The 18,782-nt window shown below is 38.7% G+C and overlaps 1 protein-coding gene across 4 annotated transcripts in view; it reads left to right on the top strand.

The window, feature by feature from the left end:
• The window catches only part of VCL (vinculin), a 59,229-nt gene extending 41,435 nt beyond the window's left edge, over positions 1-17,794 (top strand). For 2 of the 4 annotated variants that reach the window (XM_005520519.3, XM_088059521.1), the window contains exons 10-21: positions 570-745; positions 1,730-1,920; positions 3,205-3,404; positions 3,896-4,024; positions 5,054-5,203; positions 5,783-5,891; positions 6,884-7,186; positions 7,747-7,871; positions 8,184-8,369; positions 13,637-13,840; positions 14,468-14,572; positions 15,246-17,794. In XM_005520519.3, the coding sequence (XP_005520576.1) occupies positions 570-745; positions 1,730-1,920; positions 3,205-3,404; positions 3,896-4,024; positions 5,054-5,203; positions 5,783-5,891; positions 6,884-7,186; positions 7,747-7,871; positions 8,184-8,369; positions 13,637-13,840; positions 14,468-14,572; positions 15,246-15,392 (2,025 nt within the window). In that variant the 3' untranslated portion in view covers positions 15,393-17,794. Of the gene's footprint in view, positions 1-569; positions 746-1,729; positions 1,921-3,204; positions 3,405-3,895; positions 4,025-5,053; positions 5,204-5,782; positions 5,892-6,883; positions 7,187-7,746; positions 7,872-8,183; positions 8,370-11,293; positions 13,599-13,636; positions 13,841-14,467; positions 14,573-15,245 lie in introns of those variants that run through there. The other 2 variants (XM_005520518.3, XM_088059522.1) reach the window with 2 other exon arrangements.
• Positions 17,795-18,782: the final 988 nt, after the last annotated feature.

Below are 18,782 nucleotides of genomic sequence, written 5' to 3'. Positions count from 1 at the left end.
TTCTTTCGATTGATCCTTTAATTTTGTTATTCTTAATATTCCTCAGTGGTCAGTCTCTTACCCAGTGACAGTTATGATGGTCAGCAAATAGTGGACCTTCTATATATACTCTTTATCTAAATGTGTCTATTATCAATATATAAAGATACATTAATTTTTTCATATGTATCAAATGAAATGGTAATGGGACTTTTTAGGAAGAGCTCTATGAAAGTTCCACCCTGGGCTCAAGAGCATCTGTTTTCATTTTTTTCTGAAAGTCACATCATCAGTCTCTAAAGGCAGTGATTCAATTTAGCTTCTAAAATATTGTTGGCAAATATTGAGGGGAGAGAGAATGTAAAATCTTTGGGTGGATTTTATCTAGTTTGACATTTTTTTTACAAACAGGAAAACTATGAGGCAAAGGAATAATGTCATGGTACCTAAAAACCAGAAATTGCTTTTAAGAAGTATTATCTGTTAAATAAAGTTTTGAAAGCTGTGTTGGTATTTCTTTCTCTATAAAAGCATGTATAGAATAAACATTACTTTTTGTCTTCACTTGTACACAACTTCTTTCTATTAAGAATTGGCTTGCAGATCCTAATGCGGGCAGTGAGGGAGAAGAGCATATTCGGGGAATTATGGCAGAAGCAAGGAAAGTTGCAGAACTGTGTGAGGAGCCTAAAGAAAGAGATGATATCCTTCGTTCCTTGGGGGAAATCTCTGCTTTGACAGCCAAGCTGTCAGATCTGCGACGACAGTAAGTATTTGTTTTATCACCATTAATTTATTTGAATGACTTTCATGTGCAGTTCTCAATGCTGAGCTAGATCAGAATATTGATGATTAAAATAAAACCTTTTTAGTTGTTTTGCCTAGTGATTTCTGTCTCAAAGCCTAGCTTGCACTAGCTTCCTTAAAAAAAAAAAGCAACCAGAGATGTATTACATAAAAATATATTATTTCTACTGCCTATGGAATATTTGAGAAGAAAACGGAGGCCAAAAGTAAGCTTGTTTGTACTGTTGAAATAAGGTAATGGAAAATATAAGTTTGTTTATGCAGATGGATGTCATCACTGGTTTTGGTAAGTAGTTTACTAAATATCAAGGTGGAACATCTACCACTTCCATCACTGTCAGTGTTCTAAGCTGAAACTGCAAACTATACAAAAGATAAGACTTTCAGAAATTGTATTTCTGTTTAGTTTTTCAAAGAGGCTGCTTGAAATGGAAGAGGAGAAGCACTTGCTGTACAAACAGTGATCTTCACCTAAGAAGAAGGTTATATTGCACCTATTGCAATATAGCAATAAATATTTCTCTTGCTTCATCAGTTAGATGCTTTAATCAAGTTTTTATTGAGCTGTAGCTGCTGTAGGTCTTAATGTGCTACCTTTTGTCAAGTTTATATATAGCCTTTGGTCTGTGGCTGTTTACTCTTTTGCTTGTAAATCTGTATGATTGCAGTTGCTTGTTAGACAGCCATGGAAATGGGAAATCAGTTCTTACACCGGTATTTGCAGTGACAGTGCTATGCTTTCCCCTGCCTCAGTGCTGTGCTGAACATATGTAATGTCCAGGTACCACAGCAGAGAATTGCTCCTTAGGGTCTCAACCCAAGTGTCAAATTCAACCTTATTTTAAAATATCAAGTACCTTTTATTGTGTCTTCCTGCTGAAATTGAGATAATCTGTAAATGATCTTTATATGACTACACTCCTTTTCTTTTTTAAATCCTTAGTGGGAAAGGTGACTCTCCTGAGGCCCGTGCTTTGGCTAAGCAAATAGCTACGTCACTTCAGAATTTACAGTCCAAAACAAACAGGGCTGTAGCAAATACGAGGCCAGTTAAAGCAGCTGTCCATTTGGAGGGCAAGATTGAACAAGCTCAAAGGTGGATAGACAATCCTACAGTTGCTGATCGGGGAGTAGGTAAGTGCTTCTCTGTGATTTTCCCCCCAGTTTTAGAATCAAACCTGTTACTAATTGTTGTGGTGGAAACTATTGCTCCTGAGGAGCTGAGGATGCATTGAATCTTCACTGGTGCAGAGACTTGAAGATTTATAGCTAAGTCCTGACTGCAGTTACAGAATTAAGCTGGCCCATGATTCTCTTTGTGTTTTTTCCTAAAGAATGGAAGAATATGTGCTGTAGAGAAGACAAATTTAAGATTGCTCCTTGCTTTTTGTATTATGCAAATATTGTATCTCAAATTTGAATTTATACCTACTCCAGCAAATTGAGTAATTAAGTCCTTCAGAGAAGAGAACTCATAAACCTGACCTAAAAGTATGACTTCTTGTATGGTTTCTGGGTTACCTGAGGAGAATGCTAATAGTTAAAGAGAAAGGGAATCTGATAATCCCAGTATGCTTTTGATGAGGAATTGCTGGCACTTGCAGGATACTCCTAAGAAAAGTAAATTGATAGTATAAAAGATGGCAGCAGTGCTGAGTGATTCTTGGATAGTCTGATGCTGTGACAACTTCCTAAATAATTTTAAGCTTGATCACACACTTGGACTACTTGTGGGTTAGCATTAGCTTAAAATTATTCTTCAGTTGGTCTTTGATGGATTTACTACACTCTTGTAAAAGAATACTGCTATTGTATTATTGAAAGAACAGATAATCACATTCCTGTGAATGAGCAGGAAGGATCTGTAAGTGAATGAAGGAAATTACCCATTCTAAAAATAATTTTTTTTACAGAAAAGCTTTTGACACACTGTGGAGGCTTTGTAAGGTGTTCCCTACCCCTACTGCCCCTTTCAATCCTGACTACTTGACACTTCTTATTTATGGCTTCTGGAATTCTGGGAGAGGGCATTTGGCATGTGAAGTTGTATTTTCTACTTGTCTTTTCTTCCCCTCTTGGTACTCATCTTCTAATGTGGGGATGAATTGCAGTATTTGGAATTTGCAAGTATTTCTACTGGAGTCAACAGATTAGTTATGCAGAAATACCTGACAGCTGCCATGGTTAATTTTTGTCAGACCACTAGTTAAAAAGGATGTATCTCTAGCCAGAGCTGCTGAATTAAGCAAAAAGAAACTGGAGACAGTTGAGCTCCTCTGTGGTTTTCATCTGTAATTATTCAGTGACAAACTGCACAAGACCTTTTCTACCACCTAGACAAGTGTTGGTAAAAGCCCAGGAATTCCGATGTGTGCGCTCAGCGCTGGTTTGCACGTGGTTTGTGCCCTGTCCCCACAGGCCAGGCAGCCATCCGTGGGCTGGTTGCCGAAGGGCGGCGTTTGGCCAACGTCATGATGGGCCCCTACCGGCAGGACCTGCTGGCCAAGTGTGACCGTGTGGACCAGCTCTCTGCCCAGCTGGCTGAGCTGGCTGCCCGAGGGGAGGGCGAGTCCCCCCAGGCCAGGGCCATTGCTGCCCAGCTCCAGGACTCGCTGAAGGTAAGGACCCGCTCTCCTGCAGACAGGCACACGATCCACCGAAGCGCTTTGCTCCTCTGAGAGAGCCTCGTGTGCGTGAGGCATCCAAGAATACAAAAGTGCAGCTACATGTTGCTTTATCTGACCTGTTTATCATGCTGCTTTGTTATCATGCCATAGGGGTTAATTTCAAATGACCACTTCAGAAGGAAAATTTGAGCCTTTCTTAAAAGAAAATGGTATGCTAGCATTGCAAATTTGAGGGGCAAGGTCTCAAACCATGCTGTTGATAACTTCTAATGCTGCTTCAAGGAGCGGTATGCAAGCTTTGTATATTTCAGATTATGTAGAAGGTCATTAATTGGTCATACTTTTAAGGTAATTTTATCTTAATGTCTGCCATTTTTTGGGAAGAATTGGCATTTTTTTGCAAGAGAAGGTTTTATGGAATTTGAACCCTTACAAATCTATATCCCTCTATCATATACTAATCATTTTCCACTTTTTTAAAGGATCTTAAAACACGAATGCAAGAAGCAATGACCCAGGAAGTTTCTGATGTTTTTAGTGATACCACAACTCCTATTAAATTGTTAGCAGTAGCAGCCACTGCTCCCTCTGATGCTCCCAACAGAGATGAGGCAAGTATACCCAGGTGGTCTTTTCTTTCCATGTAAAGCTTCAGTTATTGTTTAATTTTATCTGAATTGGTATTTTGAAAAATAAATCAGTGTTCTGAAAAATTAATTGGTATTTTTTTCTCAAGTTTGTGATACATGCTTATTAATTCTGACAACATAATGATTACTATGCAAACCTCTCCAGACTTCTGGAGACTGTGAATTTATAACCCTGGAAACAGTCTTATCCCTGACTTCGGCAAATGGCAAAAATTTCTCCCTATGTTGTCAGAAACACATTGCAATCAGCGGTCTACAAAATTCTTGTGCAAAAATCCCTAACAGTTGGCAGTTGGTGGATTTTTATGTCTCAGCATTACATAAGCTGACTACAATAGTCAAATTCATGCCAGAATTAATAAACAGATTAAACCTGTTCTCTTGCGGGATATTGTTTCCTGTACTTGAAAGCCACTGGCTGCACATAAAGTACCTGAAATGCAGTGTCTGGCAGTTCTGTTGGGCTGTTTTGGCTTTTGGCTACATGACCAAAATAATTCCAATGGCCTTGGAGAATTCAGCTTTATGGCAGGATAGCTTTTTGTCCAAGTATTCTGTTTCTTGAATATCTAAGGACTGTAAAAGGAAGGAATTTTTTTCAAGTGTCAGTTTTTAACCCCTTTATTTATCTTTCAAATATAGTTACTTTTGTATTATGGGTTTTAAGATGAATCTTTGAGCTAAAATAATTTCAATAGAGTATTTCTTGCAGCAGTAGTCATCAGGAATTACTGAACTTCATACCTTGAAACTATAAAGTGTATGTACATCTCTTTAGTTGTCCCATTGAGTTAGTAAAGAAGCAAGTCTGGTAGTGTAATGATTAAAAAACCCAAATGCCTTCAAATCTTTTGTGTCCTTTTGCATCCTCTCAGGATGAGTTGTTAAGTGGGGATGTTATGAAGGTGTCCCTGACACATTGAAGAAATTGTGTGTTCTGTTAAGGAGGTTAGGGCTTTTTAATTTTTTTTTTTCTCTTCTGACAACTAGGTGTTTGATGAAAGAGCAGCAAACTTTGAAAATCATGCTGCTAAACTGGGAGCTACAGCAGAAAAAGCAGCTGCAGTTGGAACTGCCAATAAAACTACTGTGGAGGGCATTCAGGCAACTGTGAAATCAGCAAGGGAACTCACCCCACAGGTGCTTGCTGGGTTTAAAGGGCTGGGGATAACTTCTGGGGAATTTTCCTTATGTTTCTGTTCTCAAAGAAAGTTGTTAATACCAACAGGGAACAACATAGTGCTGACACTCTCAGAAGGGAACTGGCAAATATTTTAATATATGATACTAAGTAGAACAAAATGGTCAAATGACATGTTTTATTCTTCAACTCTTGGACAGAAATAACTATGATTTATACTTGAAACAAAATTATTTTAATGCTTAATAAAATATGTAAATGGAGAAAATACTCCTTTCTTTTCCCCAAAATAAACTTTTATCTAAATGTTGGTAATAAGTGTAATAAGTATTGTAATTTAGTGCTTTGAAGAGTTATTTATAAGATAATTTGGTATATAATTGAAGTTCCAGCTGAATTGTGCCAGCTAATTTCAGAAGTATGGTAGAGTTTCAAGGAGCTAGATGTTGCACTAGAATAAGTGAACTAAGTTTTCAAATGTGGAGCTACACATCCAATCCTGAAAAAACCAAATGCATTTTCAAGAATGTGCACAACATTGATGTATACTGATAATTAACAGTGTCTTCTGTTGGCAGGTAGTATCAGCAGCTCGTATCCTCCTGAGAAATCCTGGAAATCAAGCTGCTTATGAACATTTTGAGACCATGAAAAACCAATGGATTGATAATGTAGAAAAAATGACAGGTAAAGTAGGAGTTTTTGTTGAAGATTCTACCTGTGGCTCACCAGCCTCTACAGATTTTTCTCCATTCTGTTTGGATTGATGAAACATGCAAAGAATAATGACTGATTAAAAATAAAGAGAAGTGGGAATGTGTTCTCTGACTCCAGGAATATGTATATGTTACAGGATATACAAAATAGCTGGCTTCTTATCTGTTAATACTGAGCTTAGAGGAGCAAATCCTACTTTAGTTCTTTTTTTGGGAAAATCAGAAAATCAGAATACCATCCTTTTTATTTTCAATTTGCAGTTGCTATTCTAGCAGCATATCACCGTGACAACTTGAGGTTTTCTTCTGTATAATCTTGGCATGTTGAAATAGGACAGATAATTAACTGAAGGAAAGAAAACATGTTCAAAATATTGTAACAGCTAGATGAACATAGAGTAAGACTAAGCTACTGATCCTGCTGAGGCACTGAAATGTTTCAGTCCTTCCCAAGTGCAGATCCTTTGCAGTGACCTGCTGAGCAGCTGATTCTGTGCTATCTCCTCCTTCATCCCAGTAATTATATCCTGGGTATTTTAAATCTCACTGCCTTGTCACTATGAATCACCCTATGTAAAAAGTACAGCCAGAGGGATATTTCCTTTGGAATGGATCGGAGAGTACAAAAAGTACTGAATATGTTTAAAGAAATTTGGTGTGAAGAAAGAATCTCTTGCTGCATATACTGTATAAGCCAGTTCTTAACTGAAACAACATTCCGTGGTAGAGGAGTAAGAGCTTGGGGTGTCATTAACAAGCTTCACCACGGTAACTGTCTCAGAGGTAGAACAGAATCAGAAGTTAAACTGCAGTAGTACTTCGGTCTGATTTCCATGCCCCCTTCTGCTCTTCTCCACTACCCAGTTTTAAAATACTTTTCTGGTTTTGAACTATCTCCAGAATACCAACTATCCCTTTCTACAGATGAAACTAGAATATTAATGTATTTAACTTTTATTCTAGGGTTGGTGGATGAAGCCATTGATACTAAATCTCTGTTGGATGCATCAGAAGAGGCCATTAAGAAGGACCTGGATAAATGTAAAGTTGCAATGGCCAACATGCAACCTCAGATGTTGGTAGCTGGTGCCACCAGCATTGCCAGACGAGCAAACCGCATCCTGCTGGTTGCAAAACGGGAGGTGGAAAATTCCGAAGACCCTAAATTTCGGGAGGCTGTTAAAGCAGCCTCTGATGAGCTGAGCAAAACTATATCACCCATGGTAATGGATGCTAAAGCTGTGGCAGGCAACATTTCTGATCCCGGTAAGGATTCAGCGAATTTTAAATGTGCCTTATATTGACTGGAGATGATGTGAAGCAGTGTTCATTTATTCTTATACAGCTGTGTATCTCCTTTTATGTAAATATGGTGCACACTTAGATCTCAGAATGATGAAATCAAGCTCACACCATTAACTGCTGCATCCTGCTGTTCTAAAATGCAATCAAAGGCCTTTGACATATTCAAGGGAAAAGGATTCGGCATTCTAGTATGATATGTGATTTCATCTTCTTAATTAGAAGCATTTGTTACTAGTTTTAAGTAATACTTCTTTATATAAGAAAATATTACGTAGTTTTTTTTTAATTCTAAAAGTTGTTCAGGGCTTTGGCTATTGATAGTGATTATTACTCAGCCAAGGCTTTATTGTATGCATGTTGCATATGACACTAACATTTCAACATACATCAAGTCTGCTGTAAACAATTTGGTAGTTTTTAAACACACATATAAGTGTACTCAGCACAGTACATTATAGAAGTATAAATATTACCAAGTTCTATTAAATTGGTATTAAAATGGTAATGGAGTTTTTGTTCAGCTTTGCAGAAGAGTTTCTTGGATTCTGGATACAAAATTCTGGGAGCTGTGGCCAAAGTCAGAGAAGCCTTCCAGCCTCAGGAACCAGATTTTCCTCCTCCTCCTCCTGACCTTGAGCACCTTCATGTAAGTGTAGATAGTTTGTAATAAAACACGCAGTTGTCATTGACATGTAGATTATACTGAAATTACTTCAGTATGTTACCATTCCTTAGAAATAGTAGGTATTGTCTGGCCAGCCATGCATATAAGTAGCCTCAAGTCTAAAAAAATACCAATCCAGTATTCAAAAGGAAAGATGAAAACATGGTATTTTCTTTAACAGGAAGCATTTGAAAAACTGGAAAAAGACCTGAGGTCATGTCTTGCCATGAGACCATTGTTTACTCAATCTTTGCTCTATTTCATTGCACTCAATAAGATGCTTACCTTCCTCAGCTGACTGACGAACTCGCTCCTCCAAAACCACCGCTGCCAGAGGGAGAGGTTCCCCCACCCAGACCACCACCACCTGAAGAAAAGGACGAAGAGTTCCCAGAGCAAAAGGCAGGAGAAGCAATCAATCAGCCCATGATGATGGCTGCTAGACAGTTGCATGATGAAGCCCGGAAATGGTCTAGCAAGGTAAGAAATTGTTGTAAGTGTTTTGTGCTAAAATGATTCTCTTTTATTTTCAGGATCAGTGTGTTTCATCTTATGACAGTGTCTTTCACAGACTAAATAGTAAAAGCACTGCTGTAGGAGGAATTAGAAACCCTTTCAAAATCAGAGTGAATAATATTTAATAAGATCAGAGTCAACAATACTTAGACTTGCTAGACTGCTTTATTAACATACCCCTGGGAACACAAATATGCTCTGTGTGCTAAGCTGTTTGTGATCCTTGGTGCTGGTATTGCCTAGAGAGTCCCTAATACTTAGGCTTGTGCAGGCTGACAAACTGATTGTTATATTTAAGTGACTTTGAAAAGTCTGTATGGAGAAGTCCATATGGGTGTTGCAAATGCCAGCTGCAGGAATCATCACCTGGTTTGTCTTAATTCTGGAAGAAGCTGCAAGGTACTTCACAGTTAATCTGATGCATTTATGATGAGAAAAATAACCACATATAGGTGTCCTGCTCTCATTCTTTTTTTGGAGTGAGCCCCATTTGCTATTAAGGCTGGAATCTTGAATTTCCTTCCCATTTCAGTGCTATGACGAAGAAGTGTGAATTTGTCAGTCTCATAAATGCTAATATCACTTTGTTTTGCTTTTCTCTTTTCTTCCTCTTTCCCCCAAGAGCTAAATTTTTTCCTCTGGCAGAAGCCGAGTGCTGAGTAAGAACTTCAGAGATTTAGGCTTCTGCAATATAAATTTAAGAGTCAGAATTTGGCTTTTATAATCTTACCCTTTCTCTGCACTAAATTAGGTGGTGAGTAAGGAGATAAACTTGAATAGCTTACAGAATCAACTTCAGTGCTTTGGACTAAAGGAACATCTATTTTGGAAGCACAGATAAAATACAAAAGAAGTTTCTGCAAATCTGTTTGGGTGTCTCTTATCCAAAATCCAAAGCTCTATTTCCCCCATACTTCTGGATATACCAAACACATTTTTATATTACTAACGGGACAGTACTGGAATGTACTGATGATCTCAGAAGGTAATTTTGAAGCTAAAAGCCTTAAAATTACGGTTTCCTAAAAGTGTTTTAATGTTGGATTCCCAGAACTGATAACAATACAGAGTAGGTAATAAAATGCTTTTACCATATGCACACTATATGCATTCTAAATTAAATAGTGCAAAGCCAAGCAGCAGACTTTAAAACTCCTTGCTTATGATTATGAAAGACCTCCAAGCTTAGTGACTTTAGATTGTAAAACACTGCATTCATTGCTGTATCTTGAATTTGAGACTAACAAATCAGTAAGTTAGCCAATTGTCCTTCTAATTATTTTTTAGCAGTATCATTTTAGCAATAGGAGCTCAGTTATTCTCACAGTCCGTTTCGGGGAAAGAAGTTTTAAAAACACTTCTATAGCCTCTGAACTCACCTGATTGGTTGGAAGAGGGATTGACTGACAGTGCTACTTAGGAATATGGGCTAGACCTGGAAAAACAGAACTATAAGTCTTGCTTATATGAAATCCGAACAGACTGTGTGTCAACTGTCTTTTGCCTTTTTGGTGATGACTTTAGTCTACTGCTACTTCACCTATAGTAAAGTGGGAGTGGTGGGTGAACAAATACTTAGACTTAAAAAAATTCTGACAACTTTGTTCATTCTTCTAAGAATGAAATTTTGTGTTTTCTCCTTCTTTACAAAAGCTGCTCTTCACTGAGTGGCTTCTCAGCTTTTGTGTACTCCGTTTTTCTCATGGAACACCAGCTGAACAATGTCCATTGATTTAGCTTCCCTGGCTTCCCCCTCATTTAGATAAATCAGAAAATGAAGGATATTTAGATACTTTTCATTAAGATTAAGACTTAAATAAAAGCTGCCTTTGAAGGTGAGTTGATTTGGCCTTACAGGTGTTAGAACTTCCAAAATTCTTGTATATTGTTGTTGACAAAGATGGGGATTTTTTTCTATAAAAAGCAGGCTGTATCTTAAGCACAACATAGTTGCAAATGCACAGTTTCTGGTAAGAGTACCTTTACTTTTATCACACTTGGCTGTAGTTGAAGAAATACAGTTAGTAAACTTGTAGACAATTTTTGTATTGAAATATTGCTGTCTTATTAATGCATATATTGTTACACCTCTTACCTCTTCCTTGAGAACTTCTCTAACGTAATTTATTTGTTTGAACCCTCTTTTTCTTTTTTTAAGGTAATGGATATAACATTATCATGGCAAAACAGTATCATATGCTTCATAATCCTCTTTTTTAATTAATTCCATTTCAGTTTTCCTTAAGAACTGTAATATTCACAGTATTCATGGCATTCAACATCACCTCTTCTTTTTCCAGCCCTGTGTTGCTCTTTTACATGTTCTGTGTGGTACCTCAGTACTGGTTTCTACAGTGTCTTCCATCCCATCCATTTTTTTCACTCTACAGCAAGCAGTGTCTGTGGCTTTTCTGTGCTCCTGCTGCTATCTGCTCTTATCACACATATGATTGGGCTTCTATACAATGCTTTGTATCTGCACAAATACCACAGTCATCAGCTGCTGTGCTGCTCCTGTGCAGTCAGAACGGCTTCCATTGTGACAGAAAAGCCATTCATTTCATTGTTAACCTGCCACTAAAATGTTCTGTGGGTCAGCCTCTGTCTGCAGAAGCTGAATGCTCAGATGGAAAATGTTGCTGCATATTTGAATTGTAACTTCTTACTATTTTTGGTAACTTTGGTTCACAGGTGAACTATTTGTTTCTTTTTGCTAATCTATATTCCTTCCCCTCCTCCTCTTGACCTAATAGAGCTGCCTTGTCAGATCTTGAGAGGCCAAGAAGGTGTTTTAGTCACTAAAACTGCTCAGTTTGTGCTCTTCTACCAAATTCTGCTTCTTGTACTAACTGTCCCCTGTTTCTCCACCCTTGCTGCCACCTGCAAAGCCTGATGTGACTGTGATTAATGAAGCGGCTGAGGCTGGTGTAGATATAGATGAGGAGGATGATGCAGATGTTGAATTCACTCTCCCCTATGACACTGAAGATGATTACGAGCCTGAGCTGCTGTTAATGCCAACCAATCAGCCCGTTAACCAGCCCATTCTGGCTGCTGCTCAGTCTCTACATCGGGAAGCAACCAAGTGGTCTAGTAAGGTACTCCTGAGTCCCCGGGGACTGATCCGCGTGCATCCGGCCACTTGGAACGCTGACACATTTGCATCACTCTTGATCCCTGCTGGGCCCCGCCATCCTGAATGAATAAGTGTGTCTGCACTTCATTTTAAGGACTGAGAGTGGCTTCACGAGTTTGCTAGATCTGTTTGTCAGTGCCGGATTGAAGCTTGATTGGGGTCACTTATTAATATTCAAAGACTTCCTCTCCCTTTGCATCTGCCTGTCTTCTTTGTTATGGCAGTTTTCAAATTGTAATAGGGATTGTCTTCCTCCCCTTCGGTTCCTTTTTCCAATCATGTGGGCTACCTGGGAAGCCAGGGTTAATGGTTTCCTAATGACTTCCGGATACAGCCGAGTTACAGAATTCAAGAAGTCATTTAAGGTGTCTATTGTGCTTGGTCTCAATTGATGCCACCAATTAACATCCCTTCCAACAAGGAATGGCTTGTTTACAGCAGTGTTTATGGAAGAGACTGCCTGACTGCTGGCTTGCACTGGGCTGTATTGCTAATGCTGGTCTTGAGAGAATTCTTTTCTGAAGAAGCTGCACTGAATGCTGTTAGCTGCTGAATTGAGATCCTGTCTATATGAAACCAGTGGAAATCTAACGAGGTTCAGACATTCACAAATAGCCTGTCTTCTGTCTAAGCACAAATGTTTGCAAGACTGAGCACTTTTCATAGCATGCTGCAAAAAATAAGGTTGGTGTCCCATAACAAACAAAAGTTAGGGGAGTGTGCATATATATGTGTGTGTGTATACTTATGTAGATAGTTATACTAAACCATTTTAATAAAAAGGGCTTTAAAAATGTTCTTGTCCTTTTCAGATTCTGGTGCTTGGATAACTTATTAGACACTGATCCTTCTACGTGAAAACATGGAAAAGCTTTGTGTTATGTCATTTATATCCTAACTGGTTATAGTAGCAAGCTGTTTAGCTAATAGGTCACGGTAATGAATAGTTCAGCTGTTTGGGTCACTGTATCTGTAAAATGCCTGGGATATCATCTTGAACTTGGTCATAGTGAGTCACAGAAGTGTGTGCATAGGGTAGAGGGTACCTTGGCACAGCTGGGTTCTCACTGTGTACTGTCTGCTCTGAACCTCATTGGTCATTGTCTGTGGGATTATTCCAGGGAAAGCGTGTGCTAATACTTAAACTTACTCTGCTACTATTTCATCCACACAACAGGAATGCTTCAAAGCACTAAAGAGTTCTCTTTTGACTAACAATTTTCTATGAAAGGGAATAAGATAAATATACTAAATATACTGACAGACTACTAACAATCAATCAGCAAGATCTGCTTTCCCTTGCACTAGGTTTCTCTTTGGAACAGTGTATAAGAAATGGGTTTGCCTCGGTCACAATTAATTCACATATCAAATATTTCTCAGATGTATTTCTGTGAATGTAAATTTTGATGTACAAGAAATCTTGATTTTAATATAAGAAATATCACTAAGTTATCTTTTGATAATCAGTGTTTTCTCCTGGAGGCTTTCTTTAAAAGGGAGAGATCGTATCAAAAAAGATTTATTTTCAAGGAATAACTTTTAAAAAAGTAAAAGTTGAATCTCACTTCCACATTACCGATGACAAAAGTTTTATGTCATATTCTCTTCTGTTTATCCTTTAGCATTATTAGCAGCATAGCTGGTGCTTTAACAACTTCAGTTTCAGATGCCACTGAAAATTTCATGCTCAACTGTTATGACTACAACTGGTTTAACAGGTTGTTTAGCACATTTTTTTAAACTTTAAAAGAACTCTTTTTTTGGGGAAAATCTGGAATTTTGAATGCTAATAATATGCTTTATCCTAAAATCTAGTCATCAGAGCAGTAACTCATTCCATGGACAAACTAACACTTTACAACTTCTTTTTCAGTTTTGAGGTGAGCTTTTTTTCCCCGAGTGTTAAGAAAAAAAAAGGTCAGAAGCGTGTAGTTAGCACAGATCTTCCCTGTTCCTTGAAGAAACCTCTTCTGTGTTCACAAGTGGTCCTTCCATCCTTAACTTCTTTGAGTGTTTCTACCCAAGCGTGCAGTGCCGCTGAGCGTGCCTTGCAGCACGCTGGCAGCAGCGGTGACCGTGTTGTTCCGTGCAGGGCAACGACATCATTGCGGCGGCGAAGCGCATGGCGCTGCTCATGGCCGAGATGTCGCGCCTGGTCAGGGGTGGCAGCGGCAACAAGCGTGCTCTCATCCAGTGCGCCAAGGACATCGCCAAGGCGTCCGACGAGGTCACCCGGCTTGCCAAGGAGGTGGCAAAGCAGTGCACGGACAAGCGCATCAGGACAAATCTCCTGCAGGTAACGAGGGAACTGAGAATGCCTCAAACGCTGCTTTTGCTGTGCCTCTCTCAGTGGGAGCGAGCACAGGAGTTGTGCCAGTAAATCATGGGTATCTTCCCTTGGCTTGTAAAGTTTTGTCTGTGTTTTTAGATCCCTGGGAATATATATATATTTATGTCAATATATATTCTGTCAAGTTAGAATCTTTTTAAAGAAAGAACTTTAGATAAAATACTGTGCTACAAATACTGACCTGTCCTAAGTCCTAAGTATTGTTTTGTATTTCATTCACTCATTCCTTTGCATCAAAGAATAGTACCAGAAATGCAATAATTCTAAGTTTTTTCAGTCTCAGATAAATATATATATATGTATCATGCTATTCCTAACCAAGCAGACATATGCGGAGTGTCAGGAAGAATGGAAAAATGTTGGCTCTATCCCAAATATTCCCAAAGCAAGTAAAATAAGATTCAAATATCCTACCAATCTTTATCAGATAGTCTTGAAGGTTATAGGATCACCTCTGTGCTCATTAATTTCCTAATAGTAAAAGAAAATAAAAAAGTTTATCTGAAAAAAATGGATGCATAATGTATTAGTTCAATTTACAATATAAAATGGGTTTTATCCCTTGTTACTTAGGTCTGTGAGCGAATCCCAACCATCAGTACACAGCTGAAAATTCTCTCCACTGTCAAAGCTACCATGCTGGGCAGAACTAATATCAGTGATGAAGAGTCAGAACAGGTAAGAGGTGTAAAGACTGATGGTAGCATGGAATTGTTGATCACTTCTATTGGGACAAATATACAACGTATTCTATCAGATGTGCTCTGGGAACTTGATGTTGAAGCACGTCTCAGCAATTTAGGGAAGGTAACTTTGGAACAGCACCTTGGTTTCTGGCTCAAACGCTACAGCTTAATAGAGGAACAAGCCAAAAAGCTACTCGAGTTCCAATTTTGTGATGAATAATTTGTTCATCTCCTGCTTTGCCCAGTAAAAAGCCGAGGCAAGGACTCGCCCGCAGACGCTGCAGGCTGGACCTGGGAGGGGCAGGGGCGCCCTCGGGTGGATTCCAGGGGAAATGTTTATTTTCCGACATCTCGAGTCCCCTGCAGCTCAGTTACCTTCCAAATGCGTCTTTTCAGCAGAAATCCCGCAGCTTTGGCTTCCAAGAGAGGTTATTCTACTTAGCAACATTAAGATTGTATTCAGATTTTGCACAAATAGATGGTGAGGAGCGGGAAAGTTTTGTTTTGAGTCAGGATAACACTTGCTGGTTCCCAGAGACAGTTACTTCACTTAGATTTTCATAGTTTCAGGCAGTGGACTTAATATATTTGTACTGGGAGTCTTTGTGCAGACTTTACATGCTACTGATGTTTACTGATATATTGGGAATTCTTTTTCTTGACAGGCAACTGAGATGTTGGTTCATAATGCCCAGAATCTCATGCAGTCTGTGAAGGAAACTGTGAGAGAAGCTGAAGCAGCATCCATTAAGATAAGAACAGATGCTGGATTCACTCTTCGCTGGGTCAGAAAGACCCCATGGTATCAGTAAATACTTGCCACGTTAGTATTGCTTTCTGTAACAAAAAAATGCCTTTTTTTTGGAAACAGAAGAGATATATTAACAGCAAAAGGTGCTGTATACATGAACTTAAGATTAGCTTATGCTAATGCCCCATTCTAAGGGTATGAATTATAATGCATTTCAAATGTCTTTGGAACACATTTGATATCCAACACCTCTAATTTTCTGCCAACAGTAGACAGTTCTTATAATTTAAATTTTTTTCTTTTTTTTTTTTTGCTTTTCAAGATTCTTTTAGTGAATTCTGTACTCTCAGAAACACATTTCATTTATGCACTGTATATTCCAGTAGTTTCCATGTGATGATATAAAACATGGACCTCACTTTAAGCTTGTCTTGAGAATTTAGGACACTTGGTTACTTGGCAGTTTTTTTAGGGACAATCATTGATACACAAACATTCAACTTCTCAACAGGATTTTATCTGGCTATACTAAAACCATGCAGAAATGATGGAAGGTGCAGGGTTTTTGATTAAAAGAGGGAAGGTGGGGCAGCAGAACAGTTGTAAACTGAGGATTATAATTCCATGTCTGAAATGTGGTGGTTTTTTTTGCTTTTGATTCTTGCCTGCAACAGTACTTTAACAGAAACTGGAGCTGTCTCTGTCTCCCTCCTGTCACCCTGTAGTCAGGCATTCCAGAACTCTCGTACTGTACTGAAAGGTTTTGCAGATGATGATAGTGTGACACTGTTGACAGCTTGAGCCTTATGGCTGGAGACCTTAAATCATGGAACCGCTTTCCTTGCTCAATTCAGCAATGTACTGAGCTGAAAAATCCTCATTCTCTTAACTTGGCTGCGTGTCCACGACCAGAAAATGCCACATGCTGGCTTTTTCTTTTTGAAAACCAAATGAGCACATGCAATTATTCTTATTTCCCTCTTCCCTCCATCTAATGTTATTCCAGCCACTCAAGGTGAAAAGATAAAGATACTCAGTTTAAAAATACCTTTAGCCTCACTGCTCTTCTTTTCAACAATGCATAAGCTTTTTGAAACCTGAGCTCTGCAGGGATGTGAAACCCTCTTTAGGTAAGCTGGCGGCTACCAGCAAATGGTGGTTCCTAATGCTACACATACCTCATTATTTTTACTGCTTGTGGAGTTTAGAGTCTCAAAATCTTTTTCTCAAGTGAATTGAATAAAGTGTTACTGTGTCTTTAAAAAAAGTCCTAAACAAAATGACAACAGTAAAACCCCCAACTCCCTCCCCTTACTAAAATACACTTGTGATATTTTATCCTTCCGTAATTGAATATGCCTTCTTATAACATTCATTTAATTGCCCTATAGAAAGGAAAACTTGTTTGAGAATGAGTTTCTACATTTGCAAGGAATACTTGCAGACTTTTGCCCAAATCAGCACTGACCTCATAATACCCTCTTAATTTGCTGAGAATTGTTGCACGATCAAACCACCTTGAACAGAAGTGTCCTTGGGGAAAAACTTCAGTCTTAACAGCTTGAAGAGAGACAGCACAGTCAGCTGTCCTCTACCTGCCTGCAACAGTTATTCTTTGCTTGGACCTTTCCCCTCCACCCCTTCATTGCACTGTTATCTAAAAAGGGAAGTCAAACTGTTGATAATACAACTGTCTCAAACTGACCTCAGCAAGAGAAGGCGTGTGTTTGTCTTGAATTTGCTCCTTGTGTCTGGGTATTATTAAATATTTGGTACTTAGGATCTTTCCTTAGTACTCTCTTCTTGCAGTTACCTGCAACAGGAAGAGGAAGGAAGGGGTGCCAGAGCCTTAACCTAGATGCATTTGGTGGGTTTCTATCAGATCTTTAACATAATTTTAATGTAGTAATTTCTATTTAATAGTACATAACACTGAATATGTAGGGATTATTTTAAAGGGATTTTCTAAATAGTCTTCCTGTACTGCTTTTCAATGCTCCTCACATCCCCTCATCCTGCTTCCCCCATCCAGGCTTCTCTATGAGATTTTTAAAAATTATTATTATTTTAGCATCACTGTTTAGTTGCTTGAATGATATTAATGCAATATTACTAATGCCTTTAATTGTTTATGCCAAAGATCACTTTTTGTTTATTGAGGAATGTTTGCAGGAGAGTAATGAATCATGGTTGCCTTTGATATTATTCTAGAATGTTCGCTCTAAGTTCTCGAACTGTTTATAGAAGCCGAGATACTTGTCCATCTTATGCAATTACTGCATTTTTGAACACTATTGGTCTTCAGACCTCAAGTGCAGCAAAAATTTGAACAAGACCATGAATGTCACTTAGAAATGTTTTACCACTATAAAACTTTGTTTATAAACCAAAATGTATTGTATAGTCTAATGTTTTCAACCTTTCTTTGGTTCTGTTAAAACAATAAAAATGCATTTGTACAAATATCAGCTTCTGTGTGTTAATGATAACAGCGGTGGATGATGCTGCAACGAGAAGAGCAGCAAAAAGCTAAAGCAAAAGAACAGTTGTTTCTACATGTTCTGAACAGAAAGCAAATGCAAAATTTCTTCAACAGTAGAAGATTAAACAGGTTTTTTTTTGTCTTTTGTGCCTGTTAAACTAGTAATTAAAAAAACTTACTGGAAGCTGTGTTCAGTTAGGAAGGGAAGAATTGCTACTCTGACCAGCATCTTGTAAATGTGAATTTTACTTCTCAAATTAAATGCAAGGGTGATTAATGTGACAGTACTGCTTTATTTCCTTCACTCTGTCCACTGTAAGAATGTCTTCTAAACATTTTTCCTTGCTAAAAATTTCTATCAGCACACAATGTTCTGACTTGGTGGAACCAATGTCCACTGGTACTGTAGGACCAAACATAGCCTCAGAGTGCCAAAGGGCATCTGGTATTTAGTAGTAATTGGTAAAATTCAGAGTTTTGTATTGTTCACATAGTTCTCTCCATATCTGAAAGATGAGACCCTGACAGACAGCCACCTTTGTCAGCACACCCAGAGCTGGACATGAGAAGGGGAGATCAGAACTTAGCAGTGTAATTCCTTGCTAAGGATATCCTCTGATTCCATAATATCTACTCTTCAGAGAGCTGCTGGTACTTTTTTATTTTCTAAACAGAACAGGAACACAGGCCCCCTTCTGCAGTTGAGCTTTCTGTGTTTGGAGACACAGAAGGAACCAGCATATGTACAAGAAAAGGTATTGGCCTCACACACCTGCGACCACTTCCTTGACAAAACACAGCTCCATGCCCAGACTGGTTTCCTACTGGGGCGTGCAGTTCTTGCTGACAGTGAGTTGTGATGAGCTGGGCTTTCCCCTGCGCTTTTGTGTGAGCCTCCCTGGTACCCGAGGTCCTGGAGCGGGTGGGGCTTGTTCAGTCACAGGCAGGAGGCAGCGCTGGGGTCAGGAC

The sequence above is a fragment of the Pseudopodoces humilis genome, chromosome 9 (assembly GCF_049639895.1).
Source record: "Pseudopodoces humilis isolate 2021_Gansu_Grassland_sample_001 chromosome 9, ASM4963989v1, whole genome shotgun sequence".
NCBI lineage: Eukaryota > Metazoa > Chordata > Aves > Passeriformes > Paridae > Pseudopodoces > Pseudopodoces humilis.
This window is presented reverse-complemented; position numbering and strand designations above follow the sequence as displayed.